This window comes from Monodon monoceros, unplaced genomic scaffold, assembly GCF_005190385.1.
Source record: "Monodon monoceros isolate NGI ecotype Baffin Bay Population unplaced genomic scaffold, NGI_Narwhal_1 Super_Scaffold_22, whole genome shotgun sequence".
Taxonomy (NCBI): Eukaryota; Metazoa; Chordata; class Mammalia; order Artiodactyla; family Monodontidae; genus Monodon; species Monodon monoceros.
Window position 1 is genome coordinate 13,579,014 of NW_021703779.1, and position 20,782 is coordinate 13,599,795.

The following is a 20,782-nucleotide window of genomic DNA, read 5'->3' on the forward strand; positions in this document are numbered from 1 at the left end:
AGGGGATGGGGTGTAAATGCTGCGACTTTTTTTTTTTTTTTTAAAGAAGCCAGAGTTTATTTCTATTTAAACAATACTCAAGGAACTTTCAGAAGGTTAAAAGGCCCAAAGATGCCCGGGTTTCATATAATAATATAGCCAGGTTCTGGCTTTTGCTACCTCTGTTTCGAAATGCTCAGGACTACCCCGGGCAGTTCAATGCCTCACTAATTATTCTAGTCCAAGAGTGGTGAATTTCTCTGAGTTTTGGCATAATTCCTACAAGGCTGTCCCTCTGGTAATGACAACAAAAACAACGCCAGAAGCAATGATTGTCATTGAGAGGAAGAAAGGTAAATGATCAGAGAAGAAAGCCACCACAGCAGTTTCAAGAAGCAGAATTTTGAATACGGTATAGAACGAACAGAAGCATTTGCAGAATCTTCTTGAAAACCCTTCTTGGCATTATTCTTTGAAACCAGGTCCTCTGACTCTACGCTTGAGTAGTTGGGATCATGACGGGTCTTATCATAACATGTATCTTCATGTTATTTTTCTCAGCCTCTTACACAGTGCCTGGAAACTGGCAGGTATTTGATAAATGACTTTCAAGTAAATGGAGGACTGGCTGCTATGATAGAACTTTTAGCCTATTGATCTGAGGTCAGTCTCTCTTCTGACTTTACTGGGCTTTTCCAAAATCAAATCACAAGAATGGTCTCTTTCAATCACAACAACAATAATAGGTTTAGTAGCAGCAGCTGATTATTATTTGAGCACTTACTATGTGCCGAATACTATGAAGTCTTAACACGGGTAATTTCATTTAACTTCACGAATTATCCCCGCTTTACAGATGAGGAGCTTGAGGCTTAAGACACCAAGTAACTTGCCAAGGTAATGAATGAGGGAGCCGGGACTTAAGCAGGGAGTCCATGTACAGCATTATTAAGCTCTACTGCCAGTAACTCATCAACACCGCTAGGCTTGTGGTTACTGACTCATTAATGGTGCTACTGATCACCACTGAGAAGCTCTTCCCCCTCTGGGCATGTAACATTAGACTCTACTGCTGGCTGAGAGGAGCACAAGCCCTTGGGTTTACGGAAGAAGCATGGCAGCCGCCGCAGTGCTGTAAGCTGCCGTTGGAAATTTCCATGACAACACACTTGGTGGGCCCTGGCATGGTGATGAGCGCAAGCTTCTTTATTCCTTATGAATCCTGAAAAACCAAACTTTCAGTGGCAGCGCCTGCTAGTAACTGGCTTCCTGTGATGTATCTGGAAGAGCTTGAAGAGCTTCACGTGTCTTGAAGATTCACGCTTGTAATGTAATTATACATTTTTGCTAAAGGTCTAAGCTTAAATCTAATAGTACCTCCTCAGTAAAGCCTTTCCTGGCACCTGTCAACTCTAAGTTATTCTTTCCACTCCCCAATTCCTCAGTATTCTGTCTGTAACTCCTTTACGGTTCATTTCTCACTCAGAGCTTACGAGGAAATTTGCTATAAAACGCAGCAAACATTAATTTAAAATTGCAAATAGCTGCACCAGAATGCCAATTCATGTACCTTTTAGATCCAATGAGAAAATTCTCCTGGAAAAGACTACTTATCTGTGAGAGTTAGAACACAGCTGGCTTCTGATTTTATTTCTCTCTGGTAAAGGGAAAAAGAATGGCCTGGCAGATCTACAGGACAGAGCGTGTGTGCGTTCTGCTTTCTGCTCTTCCCAGGTGTCAGGTGCTGAAGGTTTAAGGCAGGAGTCGTGTGCCTATTTGCCCTCAGTAGCAGTCCCTGTTCAAATAGGCAGTGGGAAGGCCGAGTGGGGCCACTCACATGTGGACGCCTTGCTCATCTGTGTGCAGTTTAATTCAGGGACAGACCTCATTTTATAGCAACCTTAACATGTCATCCTAATGTATTGGAAAAGACGAAAAAATGGGATGTGAGTCTGGATTTGGAGCCTAGTATCAGAAAGATTTCCAGTGCTTTGCAGAGTGCTGCATCTGAAAAAGAGAAGCCCAAATTATCTGCTAGGACCCGCAGATTGTTGGGCGAGTCTCATCTGGGCAGAGCAGGCGGCCGGGCAGTGACTGAAGTGTCCAGCAGGGGGCTGGCACTCTCTGCCTATAAGTAGCCCTGTTCCTCTTCAGAGCCTCAGCTCAGCAGAGCTGCAGTTTGCTGGTGAAGCCGGTGACGTGCAAAGCGTTCCTGCCTATAACATTTCAGGCTTTCTCGGTACAGTGTTTTTCTACCCTCTTTAAACCTTCAGGTTCTAAATATCAGGGAAGACGGGAAATGCCGTGTGAAAATAGCAGGCCAAAAGTTCTTAGTAAACTGCAGCCAGGGAGACTCAGACTAGAATGGAGATAGAAGGAGTTGGTACAGAGTGGGTTTGAGTCTAAGCCCTTTGGGAGCTGAGTTTTTGTGGGTGTTTTGTTGTTAACTTACTGAATTTAGAGATGTATTACATTGGTCACGTAAAGACCAGAGCAGCGCCAGCGTCAGAATAGTGACAGTTTTGAATGCCATAGTCTCTATGTACTCAGAGTATTTTTATTAAAGAAGATAAAGAGCCCAGCATAGATTTTATCATCATCTTCACCAAACTGCAAAGTCAAAAGTTAAGCAACAGCATCTAAGGGCACTTTTTAGGTGGGAAAGAACCTAGAGGATGGCTCTGAGTGACTGTTGGCTTCTAAACTTGGACGTGGACCATTTCGTACACTGCAACATCTCTAATCACAGTGTGGATCTCCCCACGAACGACGACTGGTTCCACCCGGGGGTCCTGTATGTCATCCCTGCAATTTACGGGGTCATCATTCTGATAGGCCTCGTTGGCAACATCACCCTGATCAAGATCTTCTGTACCGTGAAGTCCATGCGAAATGTACCGAACCTATTCATCTCCAGCCTGGCTGTGGGAGACCTGCTGCTCCTGGTAACCTGTGCGCCTGTAGATGCCAGCAGGTACCTGGCCGACAGGTGGCTGTTTGGCAGGATTGGCTGCAAACTGATCCCTTTTATCCAGCTTACCTCGGTAGGGGTGTCTGTCTTCACACTCACAGCTCTCTCAGCAGACAGGTAAGTCCTGGAGGACAGTGACCTTCTCTCTGAGGGTGGTAGATGCTTCGGTAAATGAGCTACCACATCGGGACAAACAGGGCTGTTTGTGTGCAGGGAAGTTTCACTCAAACTCCCATTCCCTTCCAGGCATGTTTCTGTTCTAGGGACTACTTCTTGAGTTTGACATATTGGTTTCAGAAAGAAAAGTCAGTGGATAGCGGGGGGTGGGGGGTGGGGGGGGGATGAGAAAAAAGATCTCTGAGTATAAGATTGAGGTGCATTTTCTGGAGACAGCTGATTTAGCCTTGCTTCTTCCTAACTTCTCACTCCCTGCAAAATTAATTGACTGGTGAGGAAAAAAAAAAAAAAATCACACCTAATAGAGTTTAAACCCCAGATAAATGTTTCTTGGAAGCAATTCAAAGTCTTCAGAGAACAGAAAAGTCCCACTGCATTTCTTCTTCAAATGTTCTTTCAGAAATAACCAAGAGGAGAAAATAAGCATCATTTCCTTGAAACCCATTCTCTTCAGACAGTTTAACTTTTCTCACAGCTGATGTTGTATTTGGTTCTCTGGAACCGAACAGTTTGTGTGCTGGTTTTTCTAAGTATCTCTTAGGTGAAACCAAGCATTATTTGGATTTTTTCTTTCCTTGAGAAAGCTCCATTCAAGGTTGATTTCAAATTTTAGTATCTTTATTGATGTACTTCCATATACAATACTTTTAGGGTTTTTGTTTTTTGGGCGGGGGGAGGGAGTCCAGTACAGTGTTTTATTCTGGGAAATATACATATTTGTGAACTGCATTTCTTGTGTGAACATATTGCTTAAAAATTCACATTTATTCATTCTTAAACATTCATATTCATTCTTTGAGCATTTATCAGGTGTCTATCACGTAAAAAACACTTGCTTGAAATAACCAGTCAGGAAATATCTGCAGATTGTTCACATAAATTGCTGAGCATGTCTTATGTACTTCTGGGCTCTAGAACTGGACACAGTAATGAATAGGCTTCAGACACATTGTCAACCATATGGTCAAATTAAGAAAAACTGGTGCAAGGAAACAGAGACTATCAATTTTTATTTTAAAATCAACTGTATGTTATGGTGTTAAAGATACAAAGGGATTTGAGAGTGTACTGAGGAAGGCATAGAAGCAGCTCTTGAAAATTTATACTCTGAAGAAAATGTCCCACATTTTAATACATAAGGTGCTGGATTCTCACTTTGTAGAGGAACAAACAGTCCCCAGGTGATCTGGGTTTGTGGAGTAATGGACAAATAAAGAGAGTGTTATCAGTATTTGTAGACATGTGTTTATACTTAGCTGCCTGAAGTACACTGCTCAGCACACACAACTTTTTCAGACTGAAAAACAATAGCCCAGGAACGAGGCTTGCACATGGCGCCCACTAGGCAGGGTTTCTCGGTTCCTGCCACTCACTCTCAGCTCACTCTAACCCTGAACATATGCCCACCAAGGCCTGATGACCACAGGCAGTCTCACTGTTGAGCCAGGGCAGGCAAACTGTGGAGCTGGCAGCAAGTTTGTGGCTGGTTACCAGTGGCCAAGGGCACCTCAGGATGACAGTCATTTTCTTGATGGGATGATGAGATTTTGGTTTCCGGGTTGGTGAGTGCAGTGGTACAGATGGCCTTTCCTGTCTTCCTGGGATGGGGTGGGGAGTGGGGGAGGGGGGAGTGAGGGAGAGGAAAATGAGGGAGTGCAATGGAAAAATACAGCTGCAGGGAACTCTTCTCCGGGGTTTCAAAGCAGACCAAATTCCCCATCAGCAGAAAGGCTCTCTCAAAAGCCAGGCTGCACCGTTTGGCAGCTCTGGTGTGTCCTCAGTAAGTTTACAGTTACCGCACATCTTTCCCAAGTTCAGAAATTACTGTAAGCTTCCATATAACTAACTTTCTGTGTTTTGCTAAGGCTTAAAAGAGCTGACCAATTACCTGAATCACAAGTAGTGCCTCTAACCAATTTCAACAAGAATAGGTATTGAGCTAGTTAAAATATATAAGACTGTACTTATCTATGTGTCTCATCTTTAAAAGCTATTGGAGTTTTATAACAACCTCATGAGGTTGGCAGGGCAAATACACACGCGCACGCACACACACACACACACACACACACACAATATCTGTATTTTTTTCTTCTCAACAAGGTATAATTATATACAGTAAACTGAACAAGTGTACAGCTCAATATATTTTCACATATTCTGTATAACAACATAACCACCACCCAGATAGAGATAAAGAACAGTTCCAGCACTCCAAGATTTTCCTTTATGTCCCTTTCCAGTTAATACCCAACCTCATAGAGAGGCAATCACTATTCTGAGTTCAATTACCATGTATTATTTTTGCCAGCTCTTTAATCTCATATACATGGAATCATACTTCTTATGCTTATCCTTATGTCTGGGATAGTCATCCACGTTGGTGCACATAGCAATGGCTTATTCTTTTTAATTGTTGTGTGGTGTTCCATTGTATGAATATACCTCAGTTTATCCATTTTAATACTGACGGACATTGGATTTTTTCCAGTTTGGGGTTGATCATAACCTGCTCTGGGTATTCTTATTCATGCCTGTTGGGGGAACAAAAGTGTTTCTCTTGGGTATATGCCTGGGAGAGGAATTGCTGGATCATAGGGGCAGGTATTTAGTAAATATTGTCAAAGAGTTTTCCAAAGTGGTAGTCTTTATCTGATGGATTGGTCAAAGGGTGAACCAGAAGACCCTCAAAACTGGATGATCATCGCAATCATTGGGGAGCTTAAAAGTATGCAAATTCTTAGCCCCCATCCATCCCTGACCCCTATAGATTGACCAGCAATGCGAGTACTCATCCCAGCCTCCCTTCTGCAGCTTTCTCTCCCCCAGGTGAACTTGAGTCTTTGTTAATATGAAAAGAATAACATTTTTCTAGAAAAGTTTATACTGGGGCACTAAAGGGAGACTTCAAGGCAGTCCCAGAAACCAGAATTCTGTGTTTCACGAAACTGACCAATTGCAGATTTGCATTCAAACCCCTTCACTATTGGTCCCAGCCTCCCCCTCACCCCATGCTATCTTCCCCTCCTTACACACATTGAGATCCTCATACACGGTTGTTACACCAACAAGTTCCTGGCTCTGCTTCCTTGCTTATGCTGAGTCACATCCACTCTCCAGAATCCTTTCTCCTTTCCTAAATAGAAGACTCTTCTCCCCAACCCATGTGATGTATGGAAGTGGAATGGATATCAACAGCCCTGCATTTTAGGCTTCTTTTATTCTGCCATTACTACCCATATAAGGGAGTCAGACCAAGTCTCTTACCTCTCTGACCTTAGTTAAATCATCTGTAAAATAATAGACTTGAGCTAGATTATTTCTAAGGTCCTTCCAAATTTTAAACTCATGATTTTTTTAAACTCATGATTTTTATCTGTCATCTTGCCCATCACTCAGATTCTGCCTCAAGCCTCCTCCTTAAAGCCTTAAGTTGGACCATTCTAGTCCAGATTTTCTGGCCCTCTTCTAAACATGAGGCTTATACATGAATTATCTCGTGACATCTTTCATCTTGCTGTTTTGACGTATTTCATTCATTTGTCTTATTTTAGTCTCTCGTATATTCATTGCTTTGACTTTTCAAGTAGATTATTAAGAATGTAGAAGGCAGAGATTGCTTATATATTATATCTTACAGTGCCTCAGATGGTTTCTTGTACCTAATGGGTGATCAAAAAATATTGATTAGGGCTTCCGTGGGGGTGCAGTGGTTAAGAATCTGCCTGCTAATGCAGGGGACATGGGTTTGAGCCCTGGTCCGGGAAGATCCCACATGCCGTGGAGCAACTAAGACTGTGCACCACAACTACTGAGCCTGCGCTCTAGAGCCTGCTCGCCACAACTAGAGAGAGCCCGCGCGCAGCAACGAGGACCCAAAGCAGCCAAAACTAAATAAATAAATTTATTAAAAAAAAAAAAAATATATATATATATATATATATATTGATTAGGGGCTTCCCTGGTGGCGCAGTGGTTAAGAATCCTCCTGCCGATGCAGGGGACACGAGTTCGATCCCTGGTCTGGGAAGATCCCACATGCCGTGGAGCAACTAAGCCCATGCGCCACAACTACTGAGCCCGCGTGCTGCAACTACTGAAGCCCACGCTGTAGAGCCTGTGCTCCACAACAAGAGAAGCCACCGCAATGAGAAGCCCACACACCACAACGAAGAGTAGCCCCCGCTCGCCGCAACTGGAGAAAGCCTGTGCGTAGCAATGAAGACCCAACGCAGCCAAAAATAAAATTTAAAAAATTTTTTAAATAAAGTTAAAAATAAATAAATAAATATTGACTAATTAAAAGTATGGTTAATCATCTGAAAGCATACTCTTAAAAAATATATCACACAGTCACCTGCTTCTTCTCTGTTCCTCTCTATTAAGCTCTCATTATTTGGGCAAATGAGAGAAAATCTATTCTTTGTGAGTCAGTAAATAGATTTGGGGGATGAGATGGGTTGATGGATGGATAGATGGAAAGAGGTGGATGGATAGGAGGATGGGTGGTTGGATGAGCGGATGGGCAGATGGATGGAGAGATAGTGAATGTTTGGGATGGATGGATATTTTTTTTACATACTGGTCTTTGCTACTAGATGCCCATCTCTATGCTAGGTGCCTCAGTATTATATAAGTGGAATTTAAGACCTAACAGGAAAAGGGTAAGGAGAGTTTGCGTTTTCTTTTCCAGTATAAAAGCAAAGAATAAAGGTGGATTTAATGTTAATAGCATTTATATTACATGCCCAAGTTATCTTGTGTCTGCTGCAGTATTATTACTCAGTTTTATTTCTGCTAGAATGGGGCTGACAGAATAAATCCTATGGCCAGATGTGCTCCACTGTAAAGTGATCCTTCTTGGATTCCATAGAAAAGACTTTTCCTAAGTTTTCCCCTCCCTTGTGATTTGGAATGTGTAAAGAAACAGGAAAGTATTACATTAATGCAACCTTCCTGAAGTACAGATTCTTTGAATTCACTGCAAGGAATTTATGAGATAATGTAGCTTTCAGCCTTTCCTGACATTTAGAGCTGCATGGTCCAACATGGGAGCCACTAACTACATGTGGTTATTTAAATTTAGATTTAATTTATTATTATTATTATTATTTTGACTACGCCACACAGCTTGTGGGATCTCAGTTCCCTGACCAGGGATTGAACCTGGGCCACAGCAGTGAAAGCCCGGAATCCTAACCACTAGGCCACCAGGGAACGCCCAAGATTTAATTTAAATAAAACTAAAAATTCAGTTCCTTAGTCAAACCAGCCACATGTCAAGTGCTCAGTGCCACATGTGATTCTACTGGACAGCACAGACAGCACAGATACAGAACATTTCCATAATTGCAGAAAGTTCTGTTGGACAACGCAGAAGAAAGTTTGTTCTGTGCCTTGGCGTCCAAATCTCTTTCCCAGGGTCCATGTTAGCTGCTTTCGTTCATTGAGGGTATCAGGAATCCCTCAGGCAAATAACGAATGCCTCCCAGCTGCATGGGCTCTTCCTGTCTGTAAAATATCTTCTATTGGAAGATGCTCAAAGATGAAGAGAGAAGAATACAGGCAACCAATGCAATCACCAGTCACAGGCTTGGGGAATTTAGGCATCCCACTGATGAAGTTTTGAGACTTTCTGAAGAATACCCATGGGGTTCACTTTCCAGTCTGCGCTATGAACTTCTGTCTGATCCTTCCATTCTCTTTTGCCAGGCCTTCTTCCATCTGCCAGTCTATCTTTTTACCTTCTTATCTCAAAATTCACCAGAGCAAACACTGCTCTAGGTAAACTCTTATCGCCTCCCATACATGCTGCCTGACTTCTCCCCTCTTTTACTTCACTTGCCCCTCCCTGATGACTGAGCTATTCCCTCCATCTATCCAAATGCTACCAATCTTTCAAGGCACAGTTCAAGCCCTTCTCTTCCATGAAGATTCCCCGACCCTTTGGCTTTCATTGATATTTTCCCCTTTCCTAAGATGCTTTTGCCTGTACTGTTCTTTAAATATCAAATTTATCCTACCTTGTATTACTAGGTCCTTTTTATAGATGTGTTTTCTACTTCCTTCATTATATGAGACGCTCCATGGGGTCTGTGCCTGCTACAACGCCCAGGCCCACCTTACATCTAGTAAGAGGACAATAACTACAGCGTGGTTGATGTTTAAGCAGCGACAAGATGATAAAGTGTAGCAGCTACAAGTAGAAGTCATTCTCAAGTTCATACCCTTATACATGGTGTTCTGAGACTCAATTTCCAACATTGGGGGAAGGAGTTCCCCACACATCCAACAAGCAATTCTCAGAACACCAGCTAGGTGTCTGAGAATTCAACTCAATTCTGACACTATTAACCCAGAGGTAGCGTCGGATTTCACAGGTTGAGGGCTCAGTCCTACGAGACTTGCACCACCCGCCACTCCCACTTCAGATGCCAGTCACAAACCTGTGCTTCTGACCATCTGGCTAAAAATCAGAGGTCCCCATGACCCCCTGTCCTCAGGTTCTATTAATTTGCTAGAGTGACTCACAGAACTCAGGAAAGCATGTTGCTTATTAAATCACTGGTTTATTGTAAAAGGGTACAATACTTTTATCCTCAGGAACTGCCTGGTGGAAGAGATGCATAGGGCAAGATACAAGGAAAGGGAGCTTCCTGGCCCTCTCCAGGTGCCACTCTCCCTGCATCTCCATGTGTTCACCAACCCAGAAGCTCTCTGAACCTTGTCCTTTTGGGTTTTTATGGAGGCTTCCTTACGAAGTCATGATTGATTAAACCACTGGCCACTGACAACTGATTCAACCTCCAGCCACATCCCCCTCCCCAGAGGTCTGGGGCTGGGACTTAAAGTCCCAGCCCTCTAATCAGGAGTTTAATCACTTGGTGACCAGCCCCCAACCTTAACTCCTTTCCCGAAGTCATTAACATAACAAAAGACACCTTTATCACTCTCAACACACTTAGGAAATTCCAAGGGTTTTAAGAGTGTGAGCCAGGGACTGGACAAGACCAAATGTATATGAGAAATATGTATTTGGTCATCTGAATGACCAAATATATATTTCTTATAAATCACAATATCTCACCTTGTTTGACACAGAGACCAAAAGAGGTGATGGAATTTGTCCTCGTCACAACAAATTCAGAGTAGAGTCACACTAGAACCCCGCTTTCCTCATTCCAAGTCCCAATTCCTTCAGGGAAACTGAAAACTTTTCTTCAGAAACCATCAAAACAAAGTCTGATTCCATTTCCCTTCTCTGGGCAGTGGGAGCTACTGATCCTGAACTCTACTGTTCTGTGGAAAGATACCCTGAGTGATTCCAAGTTAGCCCTCTTCTGAGGGGATAACCCCAGTCATTCCAAAGCTCCTCTACTGTTCTAGAGCCCAGCTTCACTGATCCCAAGGAGACTGGCCATTTGTCACAAGGGAGGACAATTTAATCTCTCGTAAAGCAACTTTCCCAGGAAGTCTCTCTGTTGAAGGAGTTTACATGAATCACCAGTCCATAACTTCTCTAGGGTATGATTTTTGTGAAGCATATGCTGCCTCTCCAGAGGGAAACTCAGCTCCTGTCTCCCCGTGGGGCGGGATCTGTCACAGCTGCTGGCCGGCTCTGGGAGTGCTCAGAGGGCAGGCGCAATGGGAGGGGGGGTTCCCAGCAAGACTCTTTGAGTTGGAGTGCCATGGAGACAAGGGCAGCAAAGAAGTCTGACCTTGTCTCTCACACATTGTCTTTTAAAGTGGTAGACTTTTATGTGATTAATGATCATTTCTGGCGACTTAAAATGCATGGAGGCGAGACAGGTCACATGCTTAATCATGAAACGTAGAGCATAGACTGAAAGGACTCCCTGGTGAGGTGTTTTTGAACTGTGCTTCTCAATACCATCCTTTGAAAATAGACTAAATTTGCATTTTTGCACTTGTAAATCCTCCTAGTGTGTGGGGTTTGCATAAATTCTCTCTTAATTAAAACACATGTTTTGCAGAATAAAAGAAAAAATTTTTTCTTCATTCCTTTTTCTACTTCCCTGTAATAGATCAAGGTATCTTTTTTATTACAGCCATCTTTGAAATTCTGGTTATTAAGTATTGGATTAGTATCTGATATTTGCTGCTACATGAAATGATTTGATTTCCCTAGGAACCCCTAAGAGGCTGCAGGTTCATTTTACACATTAAATGTCACCTTCTGTAGGAGGTCTTTGTTGGCCACTGAGACTAAAGTAATGACCAACGCTATTCTATCATCCAGTTTCTTCTTTCAGGTTGATTGAGGTGTAACTTACACAGTAAACTTTTAGTCGTGCATTTCTATGAATTTTGACAATCTTCCACAGTCATGTAACCACCACCAGCACAATCAAGATATAGAACATCCCATCAGCCCCCCGAATTCTCTCATGTCCCTCTGTAGTCTATCCTCTTCGTCCACCCAGGAGGGAATTTTTTTTTCCACATCCAAACTTTCTTTAGTTTATAACCTCCATTACACACTAAGTTGTTCTTACAGAAAATAAAGCTCCTAGAAAAAGCAAAAGAAAAGAAAGAAAGAAAGAAAGAAAATAAATCTCCTGGCAGCCACTGATCTTTTCCAAAATATATGAATGACATCATACAGTGTGTAGTTGTTTGAGTCTGGCTTCTTTCAACTCATGTTGTTGCATGTATCAGTAGTCCCTTCCTTTCTATTGCTGAGTCCATTGCATGGCTAGGCCACAGTTCGTTTATGCATTCTTCAGTTAACGGGTATTGGGGTTGTTTTCAGCTTTGGATGATGATGAATCAAGCTGTCATAGACATTCGCGTACAGTTTTTGTATGGATGTATGTCTCCATTTCTCTTGGATAAATATCATCCGCTATAATCTTTTTGAGAATTTTTTTGTTCATTTGTTTGTTTACTTGCTTACTCTCTGTCTCCTACCACTAGAATATAAGCTCAAAAAAAAAAAAAGAGAGAGGCTATGGCATTCATTAGCATATTCACTGACACTACGGCAGTCCCTAACCTGTAGTAGGTGCTTGATAAGTGTGTATTGAACACATGAATAGATGGATACATGAAGGAAGGAATAAAAGAATGAATGAATTCTGGTAGGTTCTACTATCCGTGTTGCTGCAAATCTTACTTTTTAATGGCTGAGTAGTATTCCATTGCGTGTGTGTGTGTGTGTGTGTGTGTGTGTGTGTGTGTGTGTGTGTATATATATATACCACATCTTCTTTATCCATCCATTGATGGACACTTGGGTTGCTTTCATATCTTAGCAATTATAAATAATGCTGCTGTGAAAATTGGGGTGCATGTTTCTTTTCAAATTAGTTTTTTGGTTTTTTTGGATATATGCTCAGGAGTGGAATTAATAGGTCATATGGTAGTTCTATTTTTAGTTTTTTGAGAAACCTCCATACTGTTCTCCACAGTGGGTGCACCAATTTACATTCCCACCAACAGTGCAGGAGGGTTCCCTTTCCTCCACACCCTCGCCAGCATTTGTTATTTGTGTTCTTTTTGATGACAGTCCTTCTGACAGATGTGAGGTGATATCTCATTATGGTTTTGATTTGCATTTCCCTAATGCTTAAGGATGTTGAGCATCTTTTCATGTACCTGTTGGGTGATATGTTTTTCTATAGAGAAATTAGAAAGATACCTCAGTCTTCTCGCATGGTTGATTCAAATTGACTTATTATTAATGAGAGGTTAGAAAAGTTTCTTTCAGCTTCATAACTCATTATTGGTAATGTCATATAAGTGTTTAAGATTATTATCAAATGTTTAAGATCATCTGAGAAAGACACTATCAAGTTTCTTTCCTATACGGGCTGTAAAATTTCACAGCATTTCACGTTTTCTTGTGCCTTGAGTAATCTTAAATACTCATTTAATTGATGACGCCCATTAACCAATTTGCCATGGATGTCTTTGCATTATGAATTTTAAGTTACCTTCGTCAATGTTGGTATTTTGTGGGTATGCATGACATGAGTGACTTCCCACAAATGTATTTGCTATTTGTAACTTGGCTATAGGTTTCTGCCCTATAAACACAGACACTCTGATAACCTCAATTTTGCTGATATATTTGGTTTTTTTTTAAATTAATTAATTAATTTTTTTTGCTTCATTGGGTCTTCATTGCTGCGCGCGGGCTTTCTCCAGTTGCGGCGAGCGGGGGCTACTCTTCATTGTGGTGCACCGGCTTCTCACTGTGGTGGCTTCTCTTGTTGCAGAGCATGGACTCTAGGTGCATGGGCTTCAGTAGTTGTGGCACACGGGCTCAGTAGTTGTGGCTCACAGGCTCTAGAGCGCAGGCTCAGTAGTTGTGGCACATGGGCTTAGTTGCTCCATGGCAAGTGTGATCTTCTCAGACCAGGGATGGAACCCAGGTCTCCTGCATTGGCAGGCAGATACTTAACCACTGTGCCACCAGGGAAGTCCCTATATTTGGGTTTAAATCTACCATTTTATTTGGTTTTTGTTGGTCTCACCTGTTTCATAATCCTTTTTCCCTCCCATCTTGCTTTCTTTTCAATTAATTAAACATTTAAATTATTCTATCCTCCCCCCACCTCCTGGCATGAATTTGTTAATTATACAAACTCAATATTCTTTTAGGGGCTACTCTAGTGTTTACAACATGTATCCTTGACTTATTAAAATTTACTATAAATTAGAACTTTCCTACTTCCCAGACAAGGGTAATAGGACACTTTAACTTCATTCTAATTTCCTCCTGCCTTTTTTTTGGTTATTGTTGTTCTATATTTCAACTCTATCCATATTTTAAACCCCACAAGACATTATGTTAATTGCTTTTACATACTTACATTTACTCACATATTTACCTTTAGATTTATTCCTGTATTCACCTTTTCTTGCTCTCCACTCCTTCCTGCATCTCTGTGACATCATCTGAGATTATTTCACTTCTGCCCAAAGAACGTCCTTAAGTATTTCACTTAGTGTAAGTCTAATGGGGATACATTTTATGGTTTCATTTGTCTGAAAATGTCTTTATTTAATGTCATTTGGAGAGGATAGAATTCTAGGCTGGCTGTTCTTGTCTTCCCCACTTTGAAGTTGCTATTCATTGTCCTCTGACTTCTGCTATGAAGTCAGATGTCAGTTTCATTGTAGCTCCTTTAAAATTATTGATTTTTTTCTCTTTGACTCATTTTAAGATGTTTCTCTTTATCTTTGGTTTTCAACAGCATTACTATGTTGCACTTAGGTGTGGTTTTCTTTGTATTTTTCCTACTTGAGATTCATAGCTTTTTTAAAACCTGTGGCTTGATGATTTTAGCCACATTTGGAAAGTTCTCAACCATAACAACTTCAAAGATTGTTTCTGCCCCATTCTCTTTTTGCTCTCCTTCTTTATGCTGTCTACATGTAAATAGAATAACTGCAGGTTAACTTAAAGCTTTTCAAATTTTTTTCCCCTTTTGGTTGTTTTTGCTTTTATTGATGCAGGCGATTTCATACTTCAGTCAGGCCTCTGTGACTGGGAACTATTTTAAACACAATTTCAGTTCACCATTTTGCCCATACATTTCTATTACCTTTTCTGTGTTTCCATCCTTCTGTCTCACTGTACTTCACTCTGGCCATTTTCAGCTCAAAAATTCTCTCCAGCTGTGTCTAGTCTGCTTCTGAAACTTCCATTTAATTCTTAATTTCAGTTACTGTATATTGCAATTCTAGAATTTCCATTTGATTCCATCTTGTCGCCTAATTTCTTGAATTAGTCCCAATATATTGTAAAATCCCTCTTTGGTAACTCTAACTTGTGGAACCTCTATAAATCTGTTTCTATTATATATTTCTTCTCTTGTTTTTCGACCATTTTGTTTTCTCTCCCAGTATATGAGGAAATTTTTGTTTGACAACTTGATTTTGTATATGAAGAAGTGTAGATAATTTGGGGCTCTGGATAGTATTATCTTCCAGAAAAGATTAGCTTTTGCTTCTTGTGGGCAGGTAGGAGGTGGCGGTGTATCTGACCTTGTCAGGGATTGAATAGATTGGAGGCTCGGCTTGGTCTTTGTGAGAACTGGTCTATTTCTGGTTCAGTGCTACTACTAGGATGTACCTCTTTGGGCATCTCAACTGTAAGCCTGGGGTGTTTACCCTGGCTTCTCTCCTTTGTGGGCCCTGAACTCCATTTATTATTCCCCTTCATCCTGAAACTGCTAGAAGCTCTTCTCAGCTCTCAGTTTCTCTTGGTGCTGCTTGAAATTTGGTAAATGCCTTAAGGGGAAAATGATGCTGAATAATAGCTTCATCTCTTTGCACTTCCTTTCTCTCCAGGATTTTGGCCCCTCGAATCCTTACTGCCTTGTTATTTCTCTGATGTTTTCAAAGGGATTTTCTAGCTTTTCATTTCTGGAGAGTTGGTCAGCAACAAGCTAGGTTGCCATTATCAGAAGTGGAAAATCCTGTACCACCTCTTTTAAAGACCTGATCTGCTGCCCACCAAGCTATCCACATCCCAGTTCCTCTAAAGAGGAGTCCAGAACTACCTAGTCAGACCTTTGAGATCAGCATTCAGAGAGATCAGAGAGATCAGCATCAGCATTTAATTGCTCAAATTAAATCAGCAATTTAGATGCAGAGAAATGAGCTCTGGCTAACCTCAAAGTGAGTAAGTCAGGAATCTCAGCTGAGGCCTGCGGCAGTGGACACTGCCAAGTATTATAGGTACATCAAAGCCTCTGGGATCTTTCAACTAGGCCAGGTCTCTTAGCCCCAATAAGCAGGAGCTAGAGCTGACATTTAGTTATGCAGTGATTGATAAAAGCTGCAATTTTGTGGGAAGGACAGCGCCAAAATGTTGCTAAGATACACTTCTTTAAACTTCAGTTCTTTATTACTTTTTCTTTTTTTGTATTGTACCCAGACTAATTGGTCAGTGGTGATAGCTAAAGGTTACATAGGAAAGAAATAGGGGGAAAATGTGAAATGCGGCACATAAAGAAATTTATTTCCAGTGTGAGAAGAATTTACTGTGACAATAGATAATAGGTCCATGTGACTCACTTATTTCTATGCTGTCTACATATAAATAGAATAACTACAGGTCAACTTTAAGCTTTTCAGGGTTTCTTTATTCTCTTTGGTGGTGCTTGTTTTTATTGTCAGGCAATTTAATACCAGGGTCAGGCCTCTGTTATGAGAAATACTTTAAACATAATTTTAAAACAGTATAAAATTATGTAAAAACAAAATTACAGTAGTTTATCCGTGAGAACATATGGGAAATGCTTATTTATTTTAACATAAATGGTGGACAGAACAGATTGTTAAGAATTTCATTATTATCTTTTCCCTCTCAACTTTAAATGATTGGAAACATCACAGAAGAGCAGAAAAATCAGAATTTGGCATCTTTTCTTTCCTAGATTGTCAACAGAGGTGAAATTGAAGGTTAAAATGATGGCTTCAGGAATACATATATATACTACAAGATGAAGATAAATGTGGTCAGTATTTAGTTTTAAGCATTCTTCACTTGTGCTTTAAAAAGCCTGCAAATCCGAAGTGCTGTAGACAAATATAAGTGACTTGGGGATCCAGAGACGGAGGTTCTACTCTTGGTTTTCAGCTAACCGGCTGTGGGAACTCTGTGGGCACAAGTTTCCTCTTCTTTAAGTTAAGGAAATGGGACTTGAGGATGCCTAAGTTTTATATTCCATAGTTATATATAAAGCAGGTTTATAATCAAACATATTCTCATATGTCTGTACCATGATGACAGCAGGGCATATACCGACCTAGCATCATTTGTTCTGAGTGTTCCACGAAGGAGAATATACATGTGTGAGTATCATTCTCTTGTTCTTTAAGGACTTTACCTGGATGTATCTCAGTCCCTCGACCAGATTTTAAATCCTTAGTGGCCAGGGACTTTTATATCCATAGTGCCAAGGAGAGCCTGAGATACTAAATTAGTATTTAAATGTGCTGACAGATTGACTAAGTATCCTGAGCCATGAGTGTTTAACACTGGAAGACCAGTGCCAGAGGTTAGTGGCCTGTAGTCTTCACTATCACAAATTAATAAGCCTAACGGGCGGTTCAGTGTGAAATGCAAGACGGGCTTTCCTCTGTCTAAAGAAGGAACCAACAGCTCCAGTGTGGACAGGCAGAGAGCAACAGAAACGTGAGCCCTGGTCACACATTCAGTGCACATAGGCCAGGGACCGGGGAACCTTTTCCGTAAAGGGCCGTATAGTGGATATTTTTGGTTTTGTGGGCCATGAGGTCCCTGTTGCAACCCCTCAACTCTGCCGTTATAGCGCAAAAGCAGCCATAGACATGATGTCAGCAAACGGTCATGGCTGAATTTCAGTAAAACCTTATTTATGGACACTGAAATGGGAATTTCGTGTAATTTTCACATGTTGTGAAGTATTCTTCTTCTTTTGATTTTTTTCCCCCAACCATAAAAAATGTCAAAACCACTCAGCTTGTGGGCCATATGAAAACAGGCAGAAGGCCAGGTTTGGCCAGCTGGCCTTAGGTTGGTGTCCCTGATATGCAGGCGTGTACACACTTGCTGAGGTGGTCATTTAGCAGAGAGAGTTTCCTATTTAGATGGAGTGGGACCTAAGGGGATCCATGACCCCTGTCCACTTAGCCAGGACAGACTTCCTAGGGAAGATCATAAAGACAGATCATACAGCTGTGTGATGCTTTACGGTATGAGGCACCATCACATCAGCCACATTAGCTTTTGGATCATCAAAAAATTGAGAGTCAAGCCAACGTTTTTAAGCCACGTGTCTTTTCCAGCATGCCTGGGTCCTCTGTGACACTAACAGTTGTTTAAATAAAGAAAATGAGAGTTTTAAACCCAGACTTAGCTGGGTTCCAGCTCCCATAGGAGGGAGCATCTTTTCATTATGCGCTCATGTAAGCAAGTCAGCTTAAAATTGCTAAAAAGGGAAATTGTGCTCAGGGAGAATCATTTCTTCAGTACCCCCAGGGATTCTTCTGGGCTTGATATGGTTAGAGAAATAGGATGTGTTTGGGTCACAGGAGATCTCTTGGGAAAAGCCTAATAAAATGGTGTCCAGACTGATCTGGGCTAAGTGGACTTGAGAGGAGGATTTGGCTAGGAGCGTGGCAGCGGAGGAGTGGGTTATTTTGAGCATTGTGAACCCATTTCCTTACCTGCAAGTAAGACAATACAGGCCAGACAAATTGGGTGCACAGTTCTAGATTTTTAATTTTAATTATATATTTGTTCAATAAGCAAAATAGGCATAAAATGAACAAGACATAGACCCAACACTTAAGAAACTCATAGTCCTGTGACCCAGGGTGCATGAGCCTTTTTAATTTCCAGGATGGAATAAGAGAAAATGTCACTGAGTGTCCAGGGCTTATGCTTCTCTTGACCTCTTCTGTACCTAGTACAGGACCGTGCAAAAGTAGGTGCTGAAGATATGCTTTTGATTATTAAAAGTGCTAGTTTTTGAGGAGTGGGGATGCTTCACTTCATTTAGACGGGACGTGTTGCGCTGGAGCTAATCCTAGGAGGGATCTGTGAAGGCAGGGGCATTGTCCTCTAGTGATCACCAGGGCTCCTCAGAGCTAAATGGACATGGTGCCCAGAGAGGCCAGCTGGTATCTGCAGAGCGCCGCCTGCTGGCTAGAGGAGTCATGGGCATCTTGAGGCAGAAATGCTTAGGCTATAGACTCTAAAAAAGATCTCAAATTGTATGCTCTGGATTCTGTCCAAAAGACAAAGGAAAGTTGGAAAGAAATATATCAAAACATCACATGTAAGACTTATGGATGATTTTCTTCTTCTTTTTTTTTTTTTTAAGAATTCTCTGTCTAAATTTCTACAATGAACTGTTAACACTTCTATATTAAATTTTTTAACTGAAAAAAGTTGTTCAAATTAACTAACTGCCTCTAGACCACCTTCCTTGACATTGTCTTTGCTGAATCAAAGCAAACTATTCCAATTGGTTCTTAAGATACCCCCAAAATTTCATGGTGACAGACTTACAAACTCTTTTTCCCTCCCTCCCTCCCTCTTCCTTCTTTCCTTTCTTCCTTCCCTCTTCCTTCCTTCCTTCCTTCCTTCTATTATGTTTTGGAGGTTCACATTTAATAGAGCACTATTCATAGTAAGGATAAATTCAAAAGCATTGAATTTTGTTGAAGAGATGTCTGAGTTTGAGCTCTGATTCTTCTAATTGTCAACTGTGTGACTTTGGGCAAATTATAAGCCTCAGTTTTCTGATTTGTAAAAAGGGATAAGGGTATTTACTTTTCATATTTCACAGGACTGTTGTAATTTTTGTCATGGTGAAATGAAATAATGTGTTGACTTCTTTATGAAATGTTAGAATTCCCAGTCAAAAAAGTGAGTGTACCATTAGCATGATTGTTGTTTCTGTTCATAAGGGAGCTAAGAGAGTGTGGTTGAAATCTCACCTGATTGATGTTCTAGTGGACAGTCACTTGAGAAGTGTTGGGAGCTGTACCAGGCACACAATAAGTGCTAATAAGTTTTGGTTAAATAAAAATTGAAAAAGAAAACGAAACTGAGACAGCCTGCTTATACAGAAATAGCTAATTATGGAAGTGGGAGTAGAACACGGGGCTCCCAGTCTCCCTCCAGTCCCTCTCTCTCCCTGTCTTGGGCTCCTTCACCACTAGCGTTTACCTCCGTGATGCTGGCAGGATCAGCCTTCTGGGCCAGGAGACCTAATAAGCTACAAAGTTGGGTCACCATATCTCCACGTATAAAACCTCTCACAAAAGGTTATTTAGATATAGTGCTTTTAAATTTTTATAATTAGCCACAATGACTCATATGCCATGATGGTATTTTTGAGCTTTAATGATTCTTATTTTGAAATAAAAAAAAAGATAATGTATTTTACTGAGATAATTTAGAAACTTAGAAATTCTTTTTTTTTTTTTTTGCCGTACGCGGGCCTCTCACCGTTGTGGCCTCTCCCGTTGCGGAGCACAGGCTCCGGACGCGCAGACTCAGCGGCCATGGCTCACGGGCCCAGCTGCTCCACGGCATGTGGGATCTTCCCGGACTGGGGCACGAACCCATGTCTCCCGCATCGGCAGGCGGACTCTCAACCACTGCGCCACCAGGGAAGCCCAGAAATTCTATTTTTATCCCCAATAATTTGAAGTATATTTAAAAACTGAAATTGTCTCATTTTCTGTATATGTTTGATAACCTAACTGGACCAGGGGAAGAACTGACATACTGGATGCGGTTGGTGGACCCCAGAGGTCACTTACAGACCTGGGCTTCCTGTGTTTCTCTGACCGAGGGTGATCCTGGCCAAGGGAAGGTGTGCGGCAGGCCGGAGTGCCCTGAATTAATACTGCAGGACAATTCTCGACCAAAGAGGGATGGCAGTCGGTGGGTAGACACCCCAGCCTCCTCAGCCATTGGTGGCAAGTTCTGGAATGTGCTCACCACAGTCTCTCAGGGGGTCCCCAACTGGCCTGTGCTCCAGTTGCCCCGTGTGGTACCCTATATTGCCTTTCATCCGCTCCCTGTGCCACTTCCCCACTCCCTCCCTGTGCTTCCGGAGAGCCCCTCCCAAATAAACTACATGCACCTAAATCCTTGTCTCAGGGTCTGTTTGGGGGTGA

The 20,782-nt window shown here is 41.6% G+C and overlaps 1 protein-coding gene across 1 annotated transcript in view; it reads left to right on the forward strand.

The window, feature by feature from the left end:
• Nucleotides 1-2,249: 2,249 nt before the first annotated feature.
• Nucleotides 2,250-20,782, forward strand: part of GRPR (gastrin releasing peptide receptor) — a 31,900-nt gene continuing 13,367 nt past the window's right edge. The window contains exon 1 of the mRNA XM_029240988.1: nt 2,250-3,067. Coding sequence (XP_029096821.1) covers nt 2,655-3,067 — 413 coding nt within the window. The 5' untranslated portion in view covers nt 2,250-2,654. The remainder of the gene's footprint in view (nt 3,068-20,782) is intronic.